We start from the raw sequence: 23,053 nt of genomic DNA on the forward strand, positions 1-23,053 counted from the left end.
TGAAACGCGATAAACAGTTCCAATCCATTGTATTTAACTATGAGTATAGCAAAGTGTATGCCTGAAATATTCAGCTTTTTTTGTATGTTTATGCATAATTTTTATTCGTTGAACGGTGCTCGTGAGTAATTATGAAAACACCGTTGTTTCAAAATATCGATTATCTCAGCAGATCTGTGTATTGCGAGAGGAATCTGTACATCTGGTAGCGTGGCCGAGCGGTCTAAGGCGCTGGTTTAAGGCACCAGTCTCTTCGGAGGCGTGGGTTCGAATCCCACCGCTGCCAATATTTTTTTAACCCTTTGCATCCGAATGGCGACCCTGTGGCGCCACTAAAAATTGGTACACTATTTTTCAATATCATTCTAAGAGCATCAGACTCGTTTATATTTAAAGAAAAAGCGATTAAAATTGCACTGTACTTGCCAATAAGCTCAATTTCATATGCATAAATCGCAATAAATTATATAAAATAGAAATACTGTAGATCAGAAATCATGTTTTGGATTTCGAATTCAAATAGCTTCGACTGCAAAGGGTTAAAAGTTAATCTATGTGCTTTTATATAGTTCCTTGATCGCAATTGTGTATAATTATACTACTTGAACTGAAGCATTTTTTGAGGAAAATTGAAAAAATTATCAATGTAATTCAACGAAGCGTCGACGAGTACCAATCGCCCATGAGAATGTAGGATGCGAGAGTAAAAATCTTTGTTATCCGCTAAGCCTTCGAAAATAGGCGAGCCCGTGTTCTTAGCAAGAATCGAGTATTCCGCATACCTCATTCGTATTACAGCACGTTTTGTTAAATTCGAAATTTTGTACCAACGAAAGTTATTCCGCGTATCTCGAGTTCTGTTATTTATTTTTGTTATAGCTGTCGTAATTATTATGACAGCGTTACCGATAGTTCGTGAGAAATAACCACGTTAGCAAGAAGCGAATATCCTGTATATTTCATTTCTACTACAAGTGCTGAATATTAATATTTATGAATATTAATATTAATATTTATGAAACATGCACTGCAGAAGTACTATATAAAGTGTAATTACTTTTATGGACAATTGAGCAATTATTTTCACTAATTACCTAATTAGTAATTGTATAATATAAATATAAATATAATATAATATAAATAATATATATAATAATATAATAAATTATAATAAATTAATATATAATAATAATATATAATATAGATATCAGCAATAATTCGTTGACACATGCTTAGTCAATAAGGCGTTATTTATTTAAGGTAATGTAATGCCGCGGATTCCATTTTTGCTAAGGAAAAAATTGCATCAAACGACCTCATAAATCCCCCATTTCCAGATTGCGTAACATTTTTGGAATGCCCTGTATATGTGACAAAGAAAAATAGCGACTATTTGCGATTGCAAATGATATAACCTTGACACAACCTTGACATTACCATCGATTTCTGTTGAAAATTAACTAAACCAATGCGTCGTCATTTCGCAGGGCTATGAAAAGTCACGGATATGTCCATCCGAGCTGTTGTCGGGGCGGCGAAGCCTGCCCTTCGTTGCAGCCGCAGCATGGGCGCCTGGAAAGTCGAGAAGCAAACTATGGCAACGCAATTTTGTCAACGCAACGCTATTCAATGAACAGAGATCCAAAAGACTGTTTTCCGAAAGCAAGTGGACTTTAAAAATCTCGAAAATCGATCAACTCAACGCGAGATCGCTTTTATTTCGCAACGTAGTCTTTGAAACTACTGTGCACAACAGTCAAAATGAAAAATCACGATTATTCGATTCGCAACGCTACACTATACAGAATCAATTTCAAAACCAATAGAGATTGCGACCGACTTTACTAGCAACGCTAGTTCAAACAACGCCGATCGTTGGGGCGGCGGGGCCAGCCCATGCGTTCGACGCTACAACTACGCTACAACTACGCAATTAATGTTTCTGCAAACGAGTACAGCGACAAAGTGGGGTAACGACAATAAATTGGCCCCCCTCGGCAGTTTGTCGGAGGGGCCTCTTCGGTCTTGAAGCCTCTTCTTTTCTTCGGCGATTCGCCTGACGAATCTAGAACCTTACACGTGCTCCGCAGCTAGTAGAAGATCGACGAGTTCCGAGACCGGGTAACAAGATCTCGAAAAAAGCCGATGATCCTGCTGGTGCGATGGAGCCGGCGTCGTTTCGTTTCGAGAGCCCTGATCCCGCGCGTTCGCGTCCGCGACCGCGGAAGCTAAGGTTGTGGGTTACTGCACACTGTGACGACCCACACATAGAAGAAAAGCCATATACGTATATTAGTTTTAAAGGTTTCTATCAAGTAAATCTGACGCTTTAATATCGAAATGTGCAGTTCGTAAGTGGAAAATTTAGATTCCCAAAAGACTAAACTGGGGTGCTTCGGATGTAGAAATGTCCATTTTTTTATTATTGTTGAGATATTTGCAATATTCGGCCAGAGTGGTGTCAATTCACGAGCAAGACGACACAAGATGGCCGCCGCTAACAGTTTTTCGTAAATATCGAGAGATATAGAGCTCGAACCGAAAATTCGCATCCGAAGACCCCGAGATAAGGCATGTACAAAGGCAGTGGAGTGTATTTTCAGTAGATTACTTAGTTAATTAAGACACACGATTACTTGATGTGAATTGTGTATCGGAAACACCATCTCGAGCTTCCGACATTCTTCACTACTAGCGTCACAGTTCTCTTCCAATCAAAAGATGCACCACAGCGAGCTTGCCGGTAACTATAGTTACTTACAGTCGATAATACAGATCGACAAATTACATAGTTTTACACTTCCATCCAAAATATTTTTAATCAAAAGACGACTAAACATGGTTGCCACATTTCATTCCTCGCCGTAATGTTGCCATGTCGTCAAAACCGTTTCACAAACTGAGTTTCATGAAACTGATTCCTGCTTCATGAGCCCGTTCTGCCGCGCGCTAGGTTACTAGACCAGGGGAAGGTGGCGTGCGGGGCAGTCGTGAGCGGCGCGGCAGTTGCAGCAAGAACGCTCGTCGAATATTGTAAATATCTCAACAATAATAAAAAAATGGACATTTCTACAACCGAAGCCCACCAGCTTAGACTTTTCTGAATCGAAATATCCAACTCCCGAACTGCTCACTCGAATATTGGCACGTCCATCTTACTTGATACGAACAGTTGTCACGAAGATATTCTGCCGCGCGCTAGGTTACTAGACCAGGGGAAGGTGGCGTGCGGAAGTAAAATAAATAACAGGAATGATAAAAATGATTTTTTACCATTTAAAATTAACCCCAGAAACGTATTAACACGGGCGTGCAAAACCGGCCAAAATGTGCAGACCCGTATATATACGGTCGGCGTCGCAACTTATGTCGCTAAAATGTTCAGATTCGAATATATCCGGGCATTAAAAATAACTTAATAAAAACCAAGGAAAACATTCAATTTATTGATATTCATCGTGTAATTCTGTATTGTAAGCTGTAAAGTTTGTTTATTTGGGATTATAAAATATGGCCTTTTAGGGTGACACTTATAAGCATCTCTGACCTGGTAATTGTTTCTATCTATCTATATCCATTATTGCGTATCTAATTAGCGTTGGCACTTTTGTGAGTTTTGTTATGACTAATTTATTTATTACTCTCCACTTATCTCCGATCTCTTTCTATTTTTTGCTTATTCAGGAATAAAATATGCACTTTTAGGATGGCACTTATGAACATTTAGTGTATTATTCGTGAGCAAGTCGTGAAGTAAAGTAGACGTTATTAAAGTGAATTTATTCAAAGACAATTGTTTTTTATTTTTTACAAATATTAGCGCGCGGTAGAATATCTTCGTGACAACTGTTCGTATCAAGTAAGATGGACGTGCCAATATTCGAGTGAGCAGTTCGGGAGTTGGATATTTCGATTTAGAAAAGTCTAAGCTGGGGGGCTTCGGTTGTAGAAATGTCCATTTCTTTATTATTGTTGAGATATTTACAATATCCGACGAGCGTTCTTGCTGCAACTGCCGCACCGCTCACGACTGCCCCGCACGCCACCTTCCCCTGGTCTACTAACCTAGCGCGCGGCAGAACGGGCTCATGAAGCAGGAATCAGTTTCATGAAACTCAGTTTGTGAAACAGTTTTGACGACATGGCAACATTGCGGCGAGGAATGAAATGTGGCAACCATGTTTGGTCGCTATCCTTCTGTTTTAGCTTGCTTTCTCTCTTGCGTTACATTTTTACCGATACCCGTGATCACAGAAACATATGCGTGTGCCACCTGCCGGTCGAAAATATTTCTAATTTGGTTTGTCTAATGTCCGTTCGCACAACTGCAGCACGACGATCCGTTACGGCCTCGGTGCGCGGCCCCCTAGGATCCTCGAAGGATCGATCTCGAGCCGCGCATCGAACGTCGTGCACCGTTCGAATCGACCTCGAATCGAGTCCTTCGAGCCCTACCGGTGGCTGACTATCGTGCGATTCGCGGCCTGCCCGAAAAGAGAGCGATATCCAGCCTCGGCCCTACCTAACAATTCACACACACACACCGTTAAGGCAAGTTACCTATCCTGCCTGACGCTATATTTAAAAAATGGCAAAACAATCGCACCAACACATTCGCATCACGGTTCTTATTCATACGTTGAGGTGCTGCACCCTGCGGAGAACGTCCCGGGACGCCTCTGACACCCCAATTCCATTCTAAGATACATGTTAGTTCCTGAAATCGACTGACAATGGTAGCGATCATTGCGATTTCATCGAATTTTAATTGAGAAGAGAGTTTCTCGGACGAGATTCTAATTGAATAGTAATACTAGTCGTTCTAGAATAAATACCATTTCGGTGGAGTTGAACTTTTCGAGACTCTTGCGAGCTTTTATTAAGCCGTTTCAAACGATAAGAATAGAAAATGAACGTTCTGTGCGTACATGTTCCATAGAGAACCACGTTGCAGGACATAGATCGTATGGAATATGTCCGATTCGAGCTATTTTAACGAACCGACGCAAAATCCACTGCCTAATCAAACACACACACACATAAGTGGCAATTACGTCGTGCACGATACGCTGGTCATTGTTAGTCGCTATTATTATTAAATACCGTTCCATGCGCCGTTGCTCGCACCCTCCGAGTAACGTTTGGGCACTCGAAAGAATTCGAGCAACGAGCATGGAACCTCGGATCTCTGAAAATCCTATCTGAAAAGAGTCGTTAGTTCCTCGAGCTAAGATTCTTCGAATTCATTGGAAAGTACGTTTAATAATAATTTCATAATATTAATTTTAAAACGTGTTCACAAATATGTTCAATAATAATTTCACAACAAGAAAAAGAAACTCTATTTTGTACTTTTATCAAATGAGCCGTTTATTTTGAAAGTGGCATAAGTCACTTTGTTTTTAAGTCGATATATTTAAGGGTTTGCGTTTTTTAACACGTTTCAAAATATGGATGCTAACTTTCGAGAAGATTTACTTGTATTTGTTATCTCAGGATACTGATATTTTTCTCAGTATAAATAATTTCGTATAAACATTAAAAAATCGCCACTTTTCATTACGGTAAAGTGACTTATGCCACTTTCAAAATAAACGGCTCAAATATGTTTTGCCTGTCGCGAAACGTCTGTATGCGCGTGATCTCTAATGCAATTAAACGGAGGAAAGTTATTCGATACATTGGTACCGTAAATGCACCAATATACTTTTTTAATATAATATATAATTTTTTTTTTCAAACATTAATTTTTTTCAACAGCTTTGAAATGAAATTAATAAAACCTAAAACAATCGCAGAAAATCGCGACGCGTAGAAAGACCCTACCTAACTGGGAAACGGATTACCACTCAAAGGATTGCCGGGCAATCCCTTGGTCACTGTACTCGTTGAAATCGTCTACAATTTCTACGTAATAAAAAAAAGAAAATAGTACTCTGAATGTTCACTCACTACTTGATGGGAAGAGGGCGCTGCGTTAGGGTCCTGGAGCAGGAAGAAAAAAGCACAGAGATATTAAAATGCACGAAACATCGTTCATGAAATTATTCAGTATGCATAATAATATGCATAATAATAATATATTAATAATTATATATTATATATATATAATAATCATATATTATATTAATAATTATATATTATAATTATATATTATATATATATATATATATATATATATATAATAATCATGTATTATATTAATAATTATATATTATATAATAATAATAATAATATGCATTATGCATATTAATGAAGATTATACTTACATCCCTTCCTCCTTGTCGCAGCCCGAGCCGTTGCCTCGCGATCTCAGCCATCCATATAGATTATGTCTTATAGATGTGTGGTAGATTATAGATGCTTCGTGTGCTGATAAAGATGACACTTGCATCGGCTTTTCCACCACGAAGTCCCACCGCGTTGCTTCCCTGCCCCGCATGTGATTTCAAGATCTGTAACAATAACAATCGATTGAATTCAATTGCGAAACAATGTGAAAATAGATTAGGATGAATAAAGGACTACGACGTACTGCGTAGCAATCTAAGTGACTGATCTATGCAACTGATTCTTTCTTAGATCTCAAGGAAAATACATGCAATGGCCAGCCGAAAACCCAACGGAATACGGTAACCGAAATCTACGACTAAATTCACCGAAATATAAGCGCAGATTTTTAAACAAAATTAACATTGGTGGATGCGACGAATCTGCGACGGAAATCGCAGCGACACCTGTAACGCGTTCGCAAGGATGTCTTTGACAGGACAAGATTCGTAATCGAATCCTACCATATTTTAAGACAGCTTTAGAGTACGTTTTTAGATTACTTAGTTTCCATGCAAATCGCTTGTACGCTTTTATCGCAGCATCCATAGTTTTCATAGGGATGTAATAATACAGCAACAATGTAATTTTAAATGCCAGCTCAGACGCACGGCTTCCTTCGTCGCAATCGGATGTACTTCACTAATTGACCGTAGAGTCCGCCACTGTACTACAGCGTCTCTACAGTCGGCAATTCGTACCAACATAGGCGAGGTATTAGCGCAAACGAGGTATAGAAGTAAATCGAGCATACATCGTATTATCACAGATGAGGTATAGAAGTAGATCTGGCATACATCGTATTATTATAGATGAGGTATAGGAGTAGACTGGATATCCAATGCATTTTATCATCCGAAAATTTTGTTCAATTTTATCATCCGCGTTTATTCGAGCCTCACGCTTCGCCTTTATATTTATGCAGTTGCTGACATCTTGTTAGAGAGAGAGAAAGAGAGAGGGAGAGAGAGAGAGAGAGAGAGAGAGAGAGAACGAGAGAGAGAGAAAGAATAGAAACTCGGGACAATAGGAAAAAAAAGACAGCGGCCAGCATGCCGGTAGTCTACATAGTAATGTAGGCTACGAAAACGATGCATTGACTTTTTTATTTCGAACTTCTTGTACATGAAAATTTGTATATACTATAAATGATATAGTCTGTATATTGCATTAGCGCAATTCTTTTATTATTACATATGTAATATATTCAGACGAAATAGTATATAAAAAAGTACAGTCGTTTAACGTTTCCTATGATAACTCGATTTTTATCGTCGGAGGATCCGGAAAGAGGCACCCTCAGTACTTAAGGGTGCCATAAAGCAGCCCTCCCAGGAAACTAATGCGACTTGCACTTAAAAAATTAAAATTTTCCCTCCTGTAGTGAGACTACGATTTCTTTTCAATCGCATACTCTGAAAATCACCATCGAACCCAGTGTCTATACCTCGTGTGTGATATGGGGTTCCTTGTTACATTTTTTTTAAGATACCGACGTCGCTAAAAGCCAGTGGCAGGATTTAAACCAGTGCCATAATACAAATGAGGTATACAGAATACTCGAGTCTGACTAAGAAGCTTAAATTTCTGAAATATCGATAACAATGAGCGTGATACGGAAATGGTAATAGGAAGTTTAAAGACTCATTTTTAGGTGGAACATATACAGTTGCTATATTTTATTATTTTTCTAAAAACACTAAATACTTTTTTAGGTGTTCGTTACGGAGCTTGACACATTAATAATGTACAAAATGTATCTGCTGTTACTCAAACTCTATTTTTATTATTTCTACTTACAGATTTGTTATCAAGCGATTATAGATTATACACAAATCTCTGTCACCTTTTTCAAAGGCACACTTTTTTCACATGTCCGTCTTTTGTTCTCTTATATCCACGAGAACAACTTTCAGGTAGCAATACCGAGTTTATCTCATGCGCTACACCCGCTTTGTTCAAAATGTCGCATTTTACAAACGTTGCATCGTTTACCTAAAGATTTTTATTATTCGCAAAAAATATTCGATGTGATTCACTAATGTAATTGAATTCATAAGAAGGGACTCACCAGTATCTTATTATTCGTTCTCATAACATTCACTGCGTTCTCCTTTGTCTTCACGGTATACTGAAGATTAGGCTTAAAACTTTCAGAAAGCATCATATTGTCCACAATATGATTTTTCACCATCTGGAAGGTAATAAAGTATACTGATAGTTGAACAAAAATTTTGAATAAGGTAGCGTTAAGAGCAATATGCACAAATTCCGACCTAACATATAAACGATTAACTAAATAAAACAACTGTTTGAATATGCACTATTCATTAGGAACAACATTATCGTATCATCAAAACAAGGTTATTCATAAACCGTTAACACCTTTTTAGGAAGTAACACAATTTTGGGACACCCTGTACAAGTGATTATATTCTTTGCATTGTATTTTTTCATCATACCTTCGTTAAATAATTATTATCTTCCAGCAACGTTCGAAGCTTAATGTTTCCCAGTCGTCTAAATGCGTCGTCCGAGGGGATGAAATACGTGCACGAAGAATTAGCATGGTGGAAGTTATTATATATATCCGGCTGAACACCTTTAATCCTTTCCAGCGCATCTAACCAAATGCTGCAACAGTTTTTTATTTACGTGCCTCTTATCCTGAAATATTCTATTGGTCTTATAATTATAGAATTTACGCGGATGTGGTAAATATTACTTTTTGCTCTCACAAATTCTTACAATAATAAATTTAAATTTATTATTGTATACATTATATATTGTATTATATTATATTATATATTATTATATCGTATTATATTATATTATATTATATTATATTATATTATATTATATTATATTATATTATATTGTATATATTATACCGGCCATTCCGAAACTAGTAAACGATGCAATATTAGTTTAAATATTTTCAAAATGAATGAAAATTCAAGTTGAATGTTTCGAGCAATGCGAGACGCGTAATATCGTCATTAAGTTAATTACTGAATTTTTATTCTCGCTGTACCTAAATTTGCCCTCCCTCCGCAGTATATAGTCCAAAGATTCCTCCGCTGGATGCAACACGTGACTAATCACGTGTAAAATCCCATCGCTGCATCTTCTATCAGCTTTCACGATGAGGGCGTTCTCTATACCATATGCTCCTCGATACACTTGCAATCGTAAAGGTATTCCTACCTCGATGGTTCTGGCTACCTACAACAAACTACAATTTAACGAGCATGTTCACGTTAAGCGCGAAAATGTTAATAACTTCGCGGGTAACTCGCTTGATTGCTGCTCATCTCGTTGGTGAAGTACGTTCCTGTGACTATATGATTTAGTACGAAGTCTCGAGCGCTCCGTTGATTGCCCCGCAACGTCGCGAGTTGTTGCTCGGATAAGGCTGCAAAGAAATGTTCGAATCAACGAAAACCGTTGAAAACCAATCGAGAAGAAATACGTACAGTGCATAGCTGTCTCAGAGGGAGCGAACATCGTGAAATGTTGCAAACTCCTCAGACTCTCTTCTAGTCCAGCTGCCTTAATTATCGCTAGAAATGTGAACAATCCTTCCTCCTTCGCCAAATCCAAAATCGTCTTCGCTGCGAGTACCAAACAGGATATGAGCCGTTTATTTTGAAAGTGGCATAAGTCACTTTTCTTTTTTTTTGTAATTAGTGTTACCATTAACTCGATTTTTTTGAAAAAGTGACTTATGCTACTTTCAAAATAAACGGCTCATATATCGAGAAACATTCTCATAAATATATACAGTAATGTCTCCCTTACTGACGCTCAGATTCTGCAGAAAAATGGACAATTTGGGAAGAGGAGACACGATTATTCAACCCTTGCGCTTCATTGTTATAGCTCTTGACAATCTATAACTATAAAAACGAGCCGCAAGGCTCGAATAAAAATCGTATCTCCTCTCCCCGAATTGTCCATTTTTCTGTGCAATCTCGGCGTCAATAAGGGAGACATTACTGTAGTTCCAAACTTTGTCGCAATAACTGTGATCTACCTCGATCAGGAAGCAGCACACGATCCAGGATATACAGCAGTCCATTTTGCCCATGATACATTTCGGCCTTCAAATTCGCTTGGTCCACGATAGGCCCGCGCGGGCCGCAGCTCAGAGTCAATTCTTGTTCTCGCAGAATCGTTGTCGCGCGATACTCCGAAATTATGTTCGGCACACACACGGGATGCGCGACGATATGATGCGCGATCAACGCTGCGGAAATTGCATGGCACGTCGAAATCGTGAAACAATTGTTTCGAATATAAATTTCATACCGTTCAACGTGTCAGGATTGGTCATTATGCGATTGAATTGCTGTTCCGGAATCCGTTGGAAGGCTTCGTCCGTAGGCGCAAATATTGTACACGGAACGTCGCTGTATCTGACTCTGTTGCCCAATTCGCTGTCCTCGAGTGCTCTTAAAAATATTCCGAATCTTCCATCTTTCGCAGCTAGATCAACGATGTCCGAATTTTCTGCCAACGCGAGATCCAGCAATCCGTCGATCACGTGCACGATGCCGTTCGTAGCGAATTGATCTTTGCGAACGATTCTATGACAATTTACTGTTTCCATCTGCGCAACGAATGGATTTCACGAACAGTTCGTATCGACGATGTTTAAATTGTGTTAAATCGGATGTTAAATGTTTAAATGGGAAAGACACTCACGCCGTTGGAAAATTTATTGAGCCTCAAAATGTTTCCCTGCAATCTCGACGGAACTAAAAGATTCGCCTGCCAATGATTCGACGGTATCCGTCTGTCTGCTATATGATTCGCGATCAGATTTACGTAGTTATTGCCGTCCAGCAACCACTCCGGCAAAATTCCTTTTATTCTTAAGTACGTCTAAAATATTAGTGACAAGTGTTAACTGATCGAAAGATCGATTCTCCCAGCCCCGTTCTCCGATGTACAGCAATGTCTCCCTAATTGACGCTCGGATTGTATACGAAAAAGGACAATTTTGGAAGAGGAGACACGATTGTTCGAGCCTTGCGACTCGTTTTTTATGGTTACCGATTGTCAACAACTATAAAAACGAGCTGTAAGGCTCGAATAAACGTGTCTCCTCTTCCCAAATTGTCCATTTTTCTGGACAATCCGAGCGTCGATTAAAGAGACGTTACTGTATTTTGGAGTAATTAAGCTTCTATTCGGTAGCAAACTAACGTCGAATGCTTCCTCGGAGGGAACGAAGATCGTGACGGAAGGACCGTCTCGTAATTTTTCTGCCAGATTCGATGTCTCGATCAATCTTGCGAATTTCGTCGAGCCCACGCGTTTCGCAGTCTCGATTACGTCGAGCAATGGTTTCACTGGAAGTGCGATGATAACGTGGTTAAAAGAACGTACGCGTGAACGGTGTGTAAAAGCGTACAACGTCGGATTTAGGATTAATTCCGGTACCTCCTGTGCATCCAGGATGGCCCGCGACTCTGTAATATCCTGCGCAGCACTCGTATCTAACGGATCTGCAGAGCGAAAGATTTAAATAAGATATTTTAAACAGCACGGTAAGCACTAAGCGAAATTAGACTTACGTCGGCTTGCCACAAATTTGTCGAGGATTCCACTCTTTGCTTTCGGTGTAATAGGTGTAATTTATGTCGTCGTTCGCCTCTACGGCGCATATGTTGGATCTACGTCCACAAAAATTACTTGCTACTCGAATATCGTATTCATTCGCGAAATTTTATGAACGCAATGGTTCTATAATTATTCATTGACGTGACTTAAAGCCGAATGGTTTTCACAATTACATTAAATCTCGAACGTTATCGATAAATAAAATTCTTTTGAATAATCTTCGCGAGGCACTCTTGTGAACACCATGTAGTATTGAATGTAACATGAAATATAATATTATTAAAATACAGTGAAATAAAGAATAAAGATTTAATTCTCACCCTTGTCTTTGCGTGTTATTAATATTCCACCGCGGAACTCTTCGAACCGCGCGTATCGCGGCGCACATCACCGATAACGTTAATATTTTTATGAAAATTTTGCGAGACATGATTTAGCCGCGAAAATACACTTGTTTCGTTAAATGAACGATTTTTACGTGTCGTTCCGAACCGCGACGATTTATATCTTATAGGATGTTCTCCCACCCACCAGTCTTGCGTTTACGCGGCTGCTGAAACTCGTCTCGATGTTATCTTTCTGATTTTTCGCGGAGCATTTAATTGATGCATTTGACATCTGCTTACAATCGTAATCTGTGATGAATCGAAACACAGATTCGACTGTCATGGAAGCAGTTAAGCACGACCAGCGTATATCGTACGGACGTTTATCCGTCCATCCGAGATGTACAGTAATGTCTCTCTAATTGACGCCCAGATTGAATACAAAAATGGACAATTTGGAGAGAGGAGATACGATTATTCGAGTCTTGCAGCTCGTTCTTATAATTGTTGACAAATTGGTAAGTATAAAAACGAGTCGCAAGGCTCGAATAATCGTATCTCCTCTTTCCAAATTGTCCATTTCTGTGGACAATCTGAGCGTTAATTAGAGAGACATTACTGTAGCTGATACAATGTTACCGAAAAACAATTTTAGTATTATCATAAATATCTATATTCCGTGTTGTCTGGCTATTGAAAAAATGCGCAACATTCACTCATTATCGCTCGCTCGAATAATTTATTTTAGCATCGATGCTTACTAACGCATGCGCTAATGCATCCCGAATTAATTAGTTGCCATCGCATACGCGATGTCTCCCTAACTGACGCTAAGATTGTCCACAGAAATGGACAATTTGAGAAGAGGGAATACTTGCAGCTCGTTTTTTATGATTGTTGAAAATCGGTAACTGTAAAAACGACTCGCAAGGCTCGAATAATTGCATCTTCTCTTCTGTGGACAATCTGAGCGTCAATTAGAGAGACATTACTGTATTAAACATTCGAATGTTCGAAAGGTGTATAAAATCAAAATCGGTGGCCTTGACATATACACACGTGCACCCCTTGCTTTTTTACATTCCGAAATCAATGAAATCGTAACGAGCATCCCGCCCAGATAAGAATCAGCGTATTCTCGCGTTACACGTCTGCGCTATCTACTGTGAACCCGATATTACTCTACATGTAGTCACCACTCATAGCCATCATTACTAGAGGAATTAGGTTACCTCCTAACGGATATACAAAGGGGCCCTACAAATTGACCAGTTTCCTACATGCTTTCAAAATAACCCGCAACGGAGCGTTCCAATTGCGATCTGTATTTTTGACGAACACGCTGAAAGTAAAAGCTCGGCCAGCTCGTAACACATTGACGATGGATTTACCAACAGATCTCAAGGCGAGCGTACGCGCATGGTCTATTATGCAGTGTGTAATTTGATCAGCAGAAATTTACGATTCACAGAAGATCCTCCCATGATCCTCCGCGTTGCTTCTACGAATTCAAATGTTGGCCAAGGCTATGGAAATGGTATAACCATTTCTCACAAACCAGTCTTAGGATCATCGCCGAACTTTCTCGCGTGCGACGATAAATCATTCTACAGACAATGATGTCGGCTTTAAAAAAAGCAAGTCTTTGGAATTTAACCGAGTGTATGCAACAACTGTGCACCGATTAAGATTGCGAGAAGACTTTTCTTTCTGCTTCGGAGCTACTGTGCATCGACTTATTAAGTTATCAAATTATTAATACTAGATTTACCGAGCACAAAATACAGCTGTTTTATATTAGTTTGCAAAAGTAACGATAAGACATTTATTCTGATTTTTAACAGGTGTTATTGTAACGTTTAAGTAACATATAAATTGACTAAATAACTCGCGTAAATATACGATACGAATAATCATGAATGAAAGAATTAGCGACCCGCCATTTTGACGGGTTCCGTAAATCTAGTGTTAATAAGCATCAACTTATTAAATTCGTAACACATAACTGTAATTCAGTGGTGAAAAACGGACCGACGCAGTCTTCTTTTTGGTAAATATTGCAGTAAATTGTAATAATACCCTAATTGGCACTCAGATGGTGCACAATAATGGACAATTTGGTAAGAGGAGTCTTGCGAATTCGAGCACATAGGAAGAAAAATATTAAATTAAATTATGAATTCTAAATGAAAGTCGCACCCGGAAGACGTTAATCGGAATACCAAATACAGTAAATTCTCCCTAATTGAGTAGATACGATTATTCGAGCCTTGCGATTCATTTTTATAGTTACCGATTATCAACAACTATAAAATCGAGCCTTGCGTCTCGAATAAAAATCGTACCTCCTCTTCCCAACTTCTCCATTTTTGTGCGCAATCCGAGCGCGAATTTAAGGAGAGATCACTGCACCTAGAATCGGTTCTACAAACGAGAGCGTCGGCCAACCGATTAAACAATTGCCGCGGCAACCGTATAAGAGCTAATCCACAAATAGAGAGACAATCGCGGGCATGTGTTGCTGGAATCAACGTTCCCCGATCCGCGGATAGAACGGTAAATAAACACGGAGCGCTGCGACATACTTCGATCGTTTGAAAAAAGGGGTACGCGTTAGGGATGAACCGTTTCCGAATCCATTTAGAGCAATTTAACCGATGCCGTGGATCCAATCGACACGGGTCTATTTCTACGCGAAACAGACTCGCGCGGTACATATTTTTCTCCCTTCTGCTTATTCAGTGCCGTGCGACCCGTCGCGATGAGTGCCTTCTTCCTGTAACCGGCCGTCTCTATCGCTCCCTGGCCCAGCCTCCCTTTCCTCTTTCGGCGTTCACCCTGTCCCCCTTCCCGCGCTCTAATCAGCTTCCTGGATGGGGCACATTATCTACGTGACGGCGGATCGTAACTACGCGATACCTAGCCAAGTCCCGGGGTTTCGATCATACGGTAGTCACTCGGCTGTCCATCGCGCGTAAAGGACCCGCCAAGATCCGCGATTACGGATGTAGAGAGCTGAGCTCGTTACACCGATTCCGCGGTACCAGTGCTGTGTGATCTTGGAACGGTGCGTCGTCGCTTCCTACGGACTCAGGTGTGACCTTCTAGGATCCGTTCTTCCAGATGTTCGCGACAGAGTTGCTCGGCATAGTGTTTATATCAACTAACAGAGAACGTTTTCTAGTACGAACGTTACCTCGACGCTAGAACTACAGGGTGTCCCAAAAATGTCTCGCAATCCGAAAGTGGCGGGTTCCTCGGGTCGTTTGAAGCAACTTTTTCCTTTACAAAAATGTTCTCCGAGGCACCGTTAACGAGTTATCGACGAAAAACAGTGACCAATGAGAGGCGAGCTCGGCCGAGCCAATGAGCGGAACTGGGTTTTGCGCGCTGGTTGGCTGGCCCGCCTCGCGTCATCCGTAGTCGATTCTTATTGGTCGCTGTTTTTCGTTAATAACTCGTTAACGGTGCCTCGGAGAACATTTTTATAAAGGAAGAAGTTGCTTCAAATGATCCGAAGAACTCGCCATTTCCGGATTGCGGTAGCTTAGGGATTTCTAGATGTTTGCGACAGAGCCTCCCGGCCACGCTCTCGGCATAGTGTTTATACTAATAGAGAACGTTTTCTAGTACGAACTAGATCACCGGCTGTAGCTTAGGATACCGGGGACAGTAGAAGAGCCTGGCGCCTCGTATTCCAAGGTGATAATCGAATTTTCGTTTGTACCACGCAGATGCCGCGGCGGTTGAGGACCGCGGGATGATAGAAAACGCGTTCGCGATCTTCCTCGTGCCCAGAGGAAGACTCTTCGAGGATTCTTAAAGCGACGTGTTACCGTAAAATCAACCGCGATGTCGTTGTCGCAACGTATCTCCGGGGCTGTCGCAGTCCTCAGGGGTACCTCGGAGGTCAAGGAAAGCCACACGTGAGACTCGCGGACCTTCGATCGTTAGTTAGCCCTCGCGTGTCTATCTTTTCAGTAACCGGGGGAACAATTTGCAGGTCGTGCGTCGACGAGATCGAGAAGATACCGACCGAGGAGGAGGGCAAAGCGCGTCACGAGGTGACGCCGCTCGACAGATTGCAAAGTGTCGGTAGCAGCTTTATTTATTACTCTCTAAATGTCCCTTCCGACCGATCGTATCCGGTATAGGTACGCATTGTACGCGCGCGCTTTCACTGCAGGTAGTGGATTGGATACAGGAGAACACGCTGCTCGTCTTCACGGTGATCGGAGTCTTCCTGGGTCTGATTCTGGGATTCCTTGGACGGCTAGCTAATCTATCGCCGCCGTCTATAGCTCTGGTCAGTTTCCCCGGAGAGCTTCTCATGCGAGCGTTGAAGATGTTCATATTGCCGTTGATCGTTTCTTCGCTCGTCTCCGGTGAGATTATGCAACACGCCATTTCGAGGCGTCGTTCGATCTGTACGCGGCGAAACGTTTCCCTAAAAAAAAATGTCGCAACGTTCGCCAGGAATGGCGCAGCTGGACGCTAAAAGTTCCGGTCGGATGGGCTTCAGGGCTTTGACCTATTACACGGTGACCACGATCCTCGCGGCGGTGATCGGTATCTTAATGGTGCTGATGATCCATCCCGGCGATCCGAGCATCAAGTCGACGATAACCGCGCCGAGGCCGGACGACACGAAAGTCTCCACTCTGGACGCTATTTTGGACATAATTAGGTAGAGGAGAGGCGCGCGCGGAGCGAGACGACCGCCGATCGCCCAGTAACGAGTATCATATTTTAGAAACATGGTGCCGGATAACTTGATGCAGGCGTGCTTCCAGCAAGCGCAGACCACTTACGTGAAGAAGAAAGTGGTGGTCATAGGGAGCGGGAATCAGAGCGATTACGTCCTAGAGCCGACGTTAGTCTATAAAGATGGCACGAACGTGATGGGCATGATAGTGTTCTGCATCACGTTCGGCCTTGTCGCCGGGCAGATCGGTCCGCGCGGGAAGCTGATGGTCGACTTCTTCGTGGTGTTGAACGAAATAATCATGAAGCTTGTCAGTATCGTTGTGATGTGGTAAGCGATCGAGTCCCGCAACTTCATTTCACGCTTCGCGATCTTTCACGCCCAAAAATGATTAGACGGAGCAACGTCGGCTCTAGTCTTAATGTCACGCAGGTACGCCCCGTTCGGCATCATGTGTCTGATAGCCGGGAAAATAATGTCGATCACTAATTTGGCGGCGACTGCACAGATGTTGGCACTTTACATGATCACGGTGATCCTCGGCCTGCTGATCCACGCTGTGATCACTCTGCCGGCGATATTTTGGTTCTTAACGCGTAAAAATCCGGCCGTGTTCTTCAAGGGTATGTTGCAGGCTTGGATCACGGCATTGGGCACGGCGTCCAGGTAAAATCGATTCGTCGAGTCCCCGCCCCTTGTCCCGGTCGGAGAGCTTTGTAATCGCCATCTGTTCGACGATTTTAGCGCGGCCACTTTGCCGATAACCTTCCGCTGCCTCGAAGAGAACAACAAAATCGACCCGCGCGTCACCCGGTTCGTGGTCGCGGTCGGCGCCACGGTGAACATGGACGGCACCGCGCTTTACGAGGCCGTGGCTGCGATCTTTATCGCTCAAATGAATGGAATTTCGTTAGGAATAGGGGAAGTTATTACCGTAAGGTGCGTAGGATCCCATGAAACCGTGTACATAATCGTTTCGGTTGCATTATTCGGTCTTATTTGCGCTTGATTTTGCAGTCTTACAGCTACCCTGGCGAGTATAGGGGCGGCGAGCATACCCAGCGCTGCCTTGATAACTATGTTAATTGTGCTCACTGCTCTCGGCCTACCCACCAGCGACATTTCTTTGCTGTTCGCCGTCGATTGGCTATTGTGAGTTTCTTCTTTTCTTCGTTCGATGCTTCGAACGGATTTTAATCGTTGCTTTATCTCTCGAAGGGATCGCATCAGGACCTCCATAAACGTTCTGGGCGACGCCTACGGTGCTGGAATAGTGTATCACTTGAGCAAAGACGAGCTGGAGAAAATGGATCAAGAGCGTAAATTGGAAGGCCTTGAAACGGGAACGCCTCTCGAGGACATCTCGGGGAGCTGCCGGCACGTGAGCGCACAAACTCCCGACGACACTTCCGAAACCAAGATCTGATGAATTCCGTACGCTGATCTTGTCTCGCGGAGATTATTTCCCAACTTCACAAGCGGCGGCGTAATAAAGGAAAACGATGCTCGTCCATCCCCCGCGTTGTTCTAGATGAAATTGTTGCAACGGCGAGGAAATTGGTAGAGATAAAGAGTATGTTTCACTGCCGATCACATCTTGAAACATGAAGACCGTTGTAACTTAACTAATAGCACCGTTAAAAAAACAAACAAATCATTGTTAACGATTCAATAATAATATTGTAATGGTCGGATATGCGGAACGCGATAAAAAATGTGAGCATGCCAAGTACAAAGCGATATTGTTACCTATTGTTGACAGCCTGTTCACTATAATATATAAACGATACGTATCGTTTTTTTTGTTTTTTTTTTCATTAAGAGTTAATCGAAACTTCTATTGTGTAGACAGTTGAACGCAGGTTCGTATGTTTTTGATTCGTTACACGACGAGCACGACAACGTTTTGCTCGTACGATTAGTTCGAAGGAAAAGCAAGTGAAACATTTTGTTACAATAATACTTCAAGCATTTTAAATGTGTTCACTCACTTGTTACACATTACATAATGTTCATGTGGACAAAAAAATGGTTGGATTTTATAGTGTTTGTTTACAATGTTTGTGTACCGTATCTTGTTATTTATTGTATGCATAGTACGTGATCAGTAAAATAAATAGACGTATTGAAACGAATGTTCATATTTCTTTCCTTGTTATCGAAGATTCGGGTAAACTTAAGCGAAGAGTGGGCGAAGATAACAGCCACAGGAGGTTGACAGAGAAACGTGCAGAAAGTGAAAAGACGTTGTATCGATTAAACAATTTTAAAGTTTATTTTTACTTGTACACGCGTAACTTGTAACGATTTGGTGTTCACAGTTCGAATAGGATGTAATAATGAACAAGATTGGACAGATGGAACGGTGGAACAGATATATTTTTGAAAGAGAATTTATCCTATGTACACACATATACAACGCATCACGCTGTGCTCTCTCTCGACAGTGTCATTACTCTGGCTAGTAATTCGCGAATTGCTTGTGATATATTTAATTTATTAACGACGCACCTATTTAGTTAAAAAATATAAATTCTTAAAACTAAGCGTCCTTTGGATCAGTAGACGTGTACCATACCATATAAAAATCTGATTATAGATTGAGGAAAGTACACGAACGAATGTGCGCGAAGAAAGTACGCAAGAGTTTGAATATTTTGAAAGGATACGTCCAAAATAACACGTATGTCTGTTGCGATACGTTCTGTTAAGAAAAATATGTGTTTTAAAAGGTATAACATCGAGCACCTATTCGACGACGATCTAAAGGATACAAATAGTCCTCCAAAAAATCCACTGGTTAAAAGATTTCGTCTGCTTATAAAATATTTCTTCCATTGACCCCCAGCTTTTAGCAATAACATTGCCTATAAAATATATTACGGTGCTGTAAGAGCTCCTATATTATTTTTATCGAATTATCTTACCCATAATCCAAATACTGCAAAAATGTAGAATCCAAAACCGTATAAACCTGTTAAACCTAATAAACCAGCTGTACCGCCTGATAAAGCTGCCATAGATATCCTACAATATTCTACAACAGCAGCATTATTTACAACAGCTGCTTCGCTGTAAGCAACAATTTCTGCAAGAATATTAAATTACATGACTAGGAGAATGAATGCCATGTGGGAAACTGAGCAACATTTAACAAAATGCCCAACGAATAATGTTTCTCATTAGAAAATAAAACGGTTTTCCAAGAGTTACATATATGTTTATTATTTTCAGATAATAAAATTGCTGTAATCGAATTACTTGCTGTTAAACAAAAACATAACCTATTACGGACACGAAAAGCACATCATAAGTCAAAGATTCGAGGGTAAAAGAAGCAACGATCCAATTTGTATTTTAATCACTTACCTCCTTTCTCTTGCTTTGTTTTGATTTTCCCCAACATTATTGTATTTTCGACAGTGTAAATGCACAATTTATATAATTTAACCTAACAAAACATTCGTTGACGATTAAGTATGTACAGCAACTGGGTTTTGTCGGCTGCTTGTGTCAGAACGTCAGAAGCACGATGCACAATGTAGGCGTGATTATATACATGTACAAAACCTTGTGATTTCGTGTGGTCGTTCCATTAAAGTATCGTCAGATGGCGCACGAGTACGGTATCCGTATCATGGCGGTTCTGTGGATTGGTTGAAATACGGTTAGCTATGTGTACGGTGGCGCTCCGAGGGAAGTGGCGGTTGAAAGGAGAAGCTGACACGTGATCGTAGCCATCTCAGCAGCAGCTTTTCTACAGGATTAAAGACTACGATCTAATAGTGTAAGATATATTTTGCTGAATTTTCGTAACCCCATAAGATATTTTCTCTTGCATGACAAGTTTTGATCCTTGCAAAAAGTTTGCGTGCAAACTACAACAGTGTTTGAAAGGTTTGTCATTTGATTTCACTAGACGTAGCTACACATATCGGAATTGAGGTTAGGCCAGACCTTTACCACAAAACATATTTAATTTCAGACAACGTTTATCAACCATCACGCTGTGACGAAGTTATAGAAGAAATAAGGCAATGTTGCATTAAACATAAAAGTCATTCGATCGTTTGCGAAGGAATTGATACAGCTAAACCTTACGAGCATAACACTGTGGATTATGTAAGTACAATGAAATCGTATATTTCAGAAATTGTTATTGGAATTTATTGTGTGTAATATTTATTAATTTATTGCAATTATTCTGCAGAGAAAAGCTCAAAAGTAAATCATGGATTTATTATTTAAAAGGCGGGTGAACAAACGTACAGCTTTGTATTATATATGCCTTTTACCTATAGCTCATATATTATACACAGCAGTGACGATTCCACCCAAGCCCAAGAAGCAACATTAAAATAACAGTGATTATGATTTAATAGCTATGTCGCAGAAAGAAATGTATTGATTGTAGTAAAAATATAGGTAGTAGTATGTAAGATCTGTTACGATGTATTAATCCTATAAAAATGGAAGCAGCGAAAAAAGCGCAGGAACGATTAAGGAAATTTCCAGTTCTTGTTGCCGAGTGTCACGAAGCCGGTGCTAAATACGCAGCATGCGTATTGACAAAACCTGATTTGAAGAAAAACGATTGCGAAAGCGAATTTAATGCATTTAAGGCGTGCTTGATGAAAGCGGCAACAAGAAATGGTACGAGGCTATGAAAATTAGAACCAGCAATCTTTAGCTTCTAATTAGTAATTTGCATTCTCCGAGAAGCCTAGCTTGCACTTAAAAAATGGATGCACCATTATTTAGGAAACATTGTTTAATAGCTTTCGTGCTTAGAGCAACTTTGGTAGTTTATACGAACTTTCACGATAAAACTTTCAATGTCCCGTACACTGATATCGATTACAAAGTGTTCACCGATGCCGCAAGACACATCGCAGTAGGGAGATCTCCGTTCGAGCGCGACACTTATCGTTATACACCGTTGCTAGCCCTCCTTTTGACGCCAAATATTTTTCTGCACGAGAATTTCGGCAAAATTTTATTCTCTTTCGTTGATATATTGATAGCAGTTTTGATCAAAAGAATTCTGTCGTCTCAAAACTGTAACGAGAAAACGAAACACAGGTGCTCTCTGGTATGGTTGTACAATCCTTTTACAATTATTATTTCAACTCGAGGAAACGCGGATTCTGTGGCTGTTCTCTTAGTTTTGTCGACCTTGGATTTATTCCTTCGAGATAAATACGCGTTAGCAGGCTTGGTGCACGGTTTATCGATTCATTTCAGACTATATCCTATCGTATTTAGTTTACCAATGTATTTATCACTTAATAAGAACGTTCTAGCGCCGACGAAAGATCAATGGAAATTGGTGTCGGGTTGCGTATCTTCCCTGATTCTTTTAACCGTCGTAAATTATTATTTCTACGGATACAAATTTCTTTACGAGAGCTTCCTTTACCACGTGATCCGTAAAGACGCGAGGCACAATTTCTCCGTTTACTTTTACATGCTGTATTTGTCCGCGACCCATTCACCGAGCACAATTCAAAAAATGTTTACCTTCTTACCACAATTTATATTGTTACTCACCCTGTCGTATAAATATTCAAGAAAGTCCGAAATACCGTTTGCAATGTTCACGCAAGCCATGGTAATGGTGACGTACAATCCAGTGATGACATCGCAATACTTCTTCTGGTTTTTATCACTGCTACCTGTGTGTCTCCCAAGATTTCGAATAAGTGTGAAAAGATCTCTATGCTTATGTTTCGTCTGGCTCTCGAGTCAAGGTCTTTGGTTACTAGCCGCTTACTTGTTAGAGTTTCGAGGGTTGAATACTTTTACGTTTATTTGGCTTTCTGGTTTATTATTTTTCTTCGTAAACGTTAAGGTTTTAAACGACGTTATACTATATTATGAACATTAGGGAATATATATTATATTATAATAATATTATATAATATTATTATTATAATATTATGAGAGAACATTAGAGAAATACTTGCACAACGTATTCTTAAACCGAGTTCATTGTCACGTATATATATATGTATGTAAATAAACGATAATAGAAATATACATAAAAACCTCGTCAATTTTAATA

General features: G+C 40.4%; 5 protein-coding genes and 1 non-coding gene across 6 annotated transcripts; 4 read left to right on the forward strand and 2 right to left on the reverse strand.

Annotated features, from left to right (window-relative positions):
* Positions 1-204: 204 nt before the first annotated feature.
* On the forward strand, positions 205-286 carry TRNAL-AAG (transfer RNA leucine (anticodon AAG)). Its single transcript has one exon. It is a non-coding gene; the product is annotated as a tRNA-Leu (tRNA).
* A 7,803-nt stretch (positions 287-8,089) lies between these two features.
* Positions 8,090-15,084, reverse strand: LOC117217784 (transforming growth factor-beta-induced protein ig-h3). Its single transcript, XM_033465622.2, has 13 exons — positions 12,279-15,084; positions 11,913-12,011; positions 11,779-11,843; positions 11,542-11,687; positions 11,038-11,217; positions 10,642-10,942; positions 10,367-10,579; positions 9,807-9,944; positions 9,630-9,745; positions 9,365-9,555; positions 8,793-8,964; positions 8,402-8,524; positions 8,090-8,325 (listed from the first exon to the last, which is right to left on the reverse strand). The coding sequence occupies exons 1-13, from the start codon at positions 12,386-12,388 to the stop codon at positions 8,182-8,184; spliced, it is 1,998 nt and encodes a 665-aa protein (XP_033321513.2). The 5' UTR covers positions 12,389-15,084; the 3' UTR covers positions 8,090-8,181.
* A 156-nt stretch (positions 15,085-15,240) lies between these two features.
* On the forward strand, positions 15,241-19,124 carry Eaat-2 (excitatory amino acid transporter 2). Its single transcript, XM_033465599.2, has 10 exons — positions 15,241-15,378; positions 16,019-16,210; positions 16,288-16,375; positions 16,471-16,669; positions 16,761-16,971; positions 17,038-17,319; positions 17,422-17,655; positions 17,734-17,928; positions 18,007-18,141; positions 18,208-19,124. The coding sequence occupies exons 2-10, from the start codon at positions 16,137-16,139 to the stop codon at positions 18,413-18,415; spliced, it is 1,626 nt and encodes a 541-aa protein (XP_033321490.1). The 5' UTR covers positions 15,241-15,378; positions 16,019-16,136; the 3' UTR covers positions 18,416-19,124.
* Positions 19,125-19,349: 225 nt separating this feature from the next.
* Positions 19,350-20,532, reverse strand: EMC6 (ER membrane protein complex subunit 6). The gene is made up of 5 exons (XM_033465602.2): positions 20,359-20,532; positions 19,917-20,077; positions 19,764-19,856; positions 19,659-19,678; positions 19,350-19,578 (listed from the first exon to the last, which is right to left on the reverse strand). The coding sequence occupies exons 1-5, from the start codon at positions 20,393-20,395 to the stop codon at positions 19,548-19,550; spliced, it is 342 nt and encodes a 113-aa protein (XP_033321493.1). The 5' UTR covers positions 20,396-20,532; the 3' UTR covers positions 19,350-19,547.
* Positions 20,533-20,705: 173 nt separating this feature from the next.
* On the forward strand, positions 20,706-21,428 carry LOC143260902 (cx9C motif-containing protein 4). The gene is made up of 3 exons (XM_076527482.1): positions 20,706-20,886; positions 20,975-21,111; positions 21,200-21,428. The coding sequence occupies exons 1-3, from the start codon at positions 20,829-20,831 to the stop codon at positions 21,215-21,217; spliced, it is 213 nt and encodes a 70-aa protein (XP_076383597.1). The 5' UTR covers positions 20,706-20,828; the 3' UTR covers positions 21,218-21,428.
* Positions 21,429-21,582: 154 nt separating this feature from the next.
* Positions 21,583-23,045, forward strand: LOC117217769 (Phosphatidylinositol glycan anchor biosynthesis class M). Its single transcript, XM_033465601.2, has one exon. The coding sequence runs from the start codon at positions 21,731-21,733 to the stop codon at positions 22,874-22,876; it is 1,146 nt and encodes a 381-aa protein (XP_033321492.2). The 5' UTR covers positions 21,583-21,730; the 3' UTR covers positions 22,877-23,045.
* The last annotated feature ends 8 nt before the right edge of the window (positions 23,046-23,053 follow it).

This window comes from Megalopta genalis, unplaced genomic scaffold (genome assembly GCF_051020955.1).
Source record: "Megalopta genalis isolate 19385.01 unplaced genomic scaffold, iyMegGena1_principal scaffold0023, whole genome shotgun sequence".
Taxonomy (NCBI): Eukaryota; Metazoa; Arthropoda; class Insecta; order Hymenoptera; family Halictidae; genus Megalopta; species Megalopta genalis.

Excerpts from the sequence above, each read along its gene's own strand:
- EMC6 (XM_033465602.2), bottom strand. The coding sequence starts at position 20,395 with ATGTTGGGGAAAATCAAAACAAAGCAAGAGAAAGGAG. Across the intron at positions 19,857-19,916 it reads TTGCAGTATTTGGATTATGG|GCAATGTTATTGCTAAAAGC; the intron begins GTAAGATAATTC and ends TATATTTTATAG. Across the intron at positions 19,579-19,658 it reads ACATACGTGTTATTTTGGAC|ATTTTTATATGGTATGGTAC; the intron begins GTATCCTTTCAA and ends ATCTATAATCAG.
- LOC117217769 (XM_033465601.2), top strand. The coding sequence starts at position 21,731 with ATGGATGCACCATTATTTAGGAAACATTGTTTAATAGCTTTCGTGCTT.
- LOC117217784 (XM_033465622.2), bottom strand. The coding sequence starts at position 12,388 with ATGTCTCGCAAAATTTTCATAAAAATATTAACGTTATCGGTGATGTGC. Across the intron at positions 10,943-11,037 it reads TCAATAAATTTTCCAACGGC|ATGGAAACAGTAAATTGTCA; the intron begins GTGAGTGTCTTT and ends TTCGTTGCGCAG. Across the intron at positions 8,326-8,401 it reads GAACGAATAATAAGATACTG|GTAAACGATGCAACGTTTGT; the intron begins GTGAGTCCCTTC and ends AAAAATCTTTAG.
- LOC143260902 (XM_076527482.1), top strand. The coding sequence starts at position 20,829 with ATGACAAGTTTTGATCCTTGCAAAAAGTTTGCGTGCAAACTACAACAG. Across the intron at positions 20,887-20,974 it reads ACTACAACAGTGTTTGAAAG|ACAACGTTTATCAACCATCA; the intron begins GTTTGTCATTTG and ends ATTTAATTTCAG.
- Eaat-2 (XM_033465599.2), top strand. The coding sequence starts at position 16,137 with ATGTCGTTGTCGCAACGTATCTCCGGGGCTGTCGCAGTCCTCAGGGGT. Across the intron at positions 16,211-16,287 it reads GAGGTCAAGGAAAGCCACAC|GTCGTGCGTCGACGAGATCG; the intron begins GTGAGACTCGCG and ends AACAATTTGCAG. Across the intron at positions 18,142-18,207 it reads TTCGCCGTCGATTGGCTATT|GGATCGCATCAGGACCTCCA; the intron begins GTGAGTTTCTTC and ends TATCTCTCGAAG.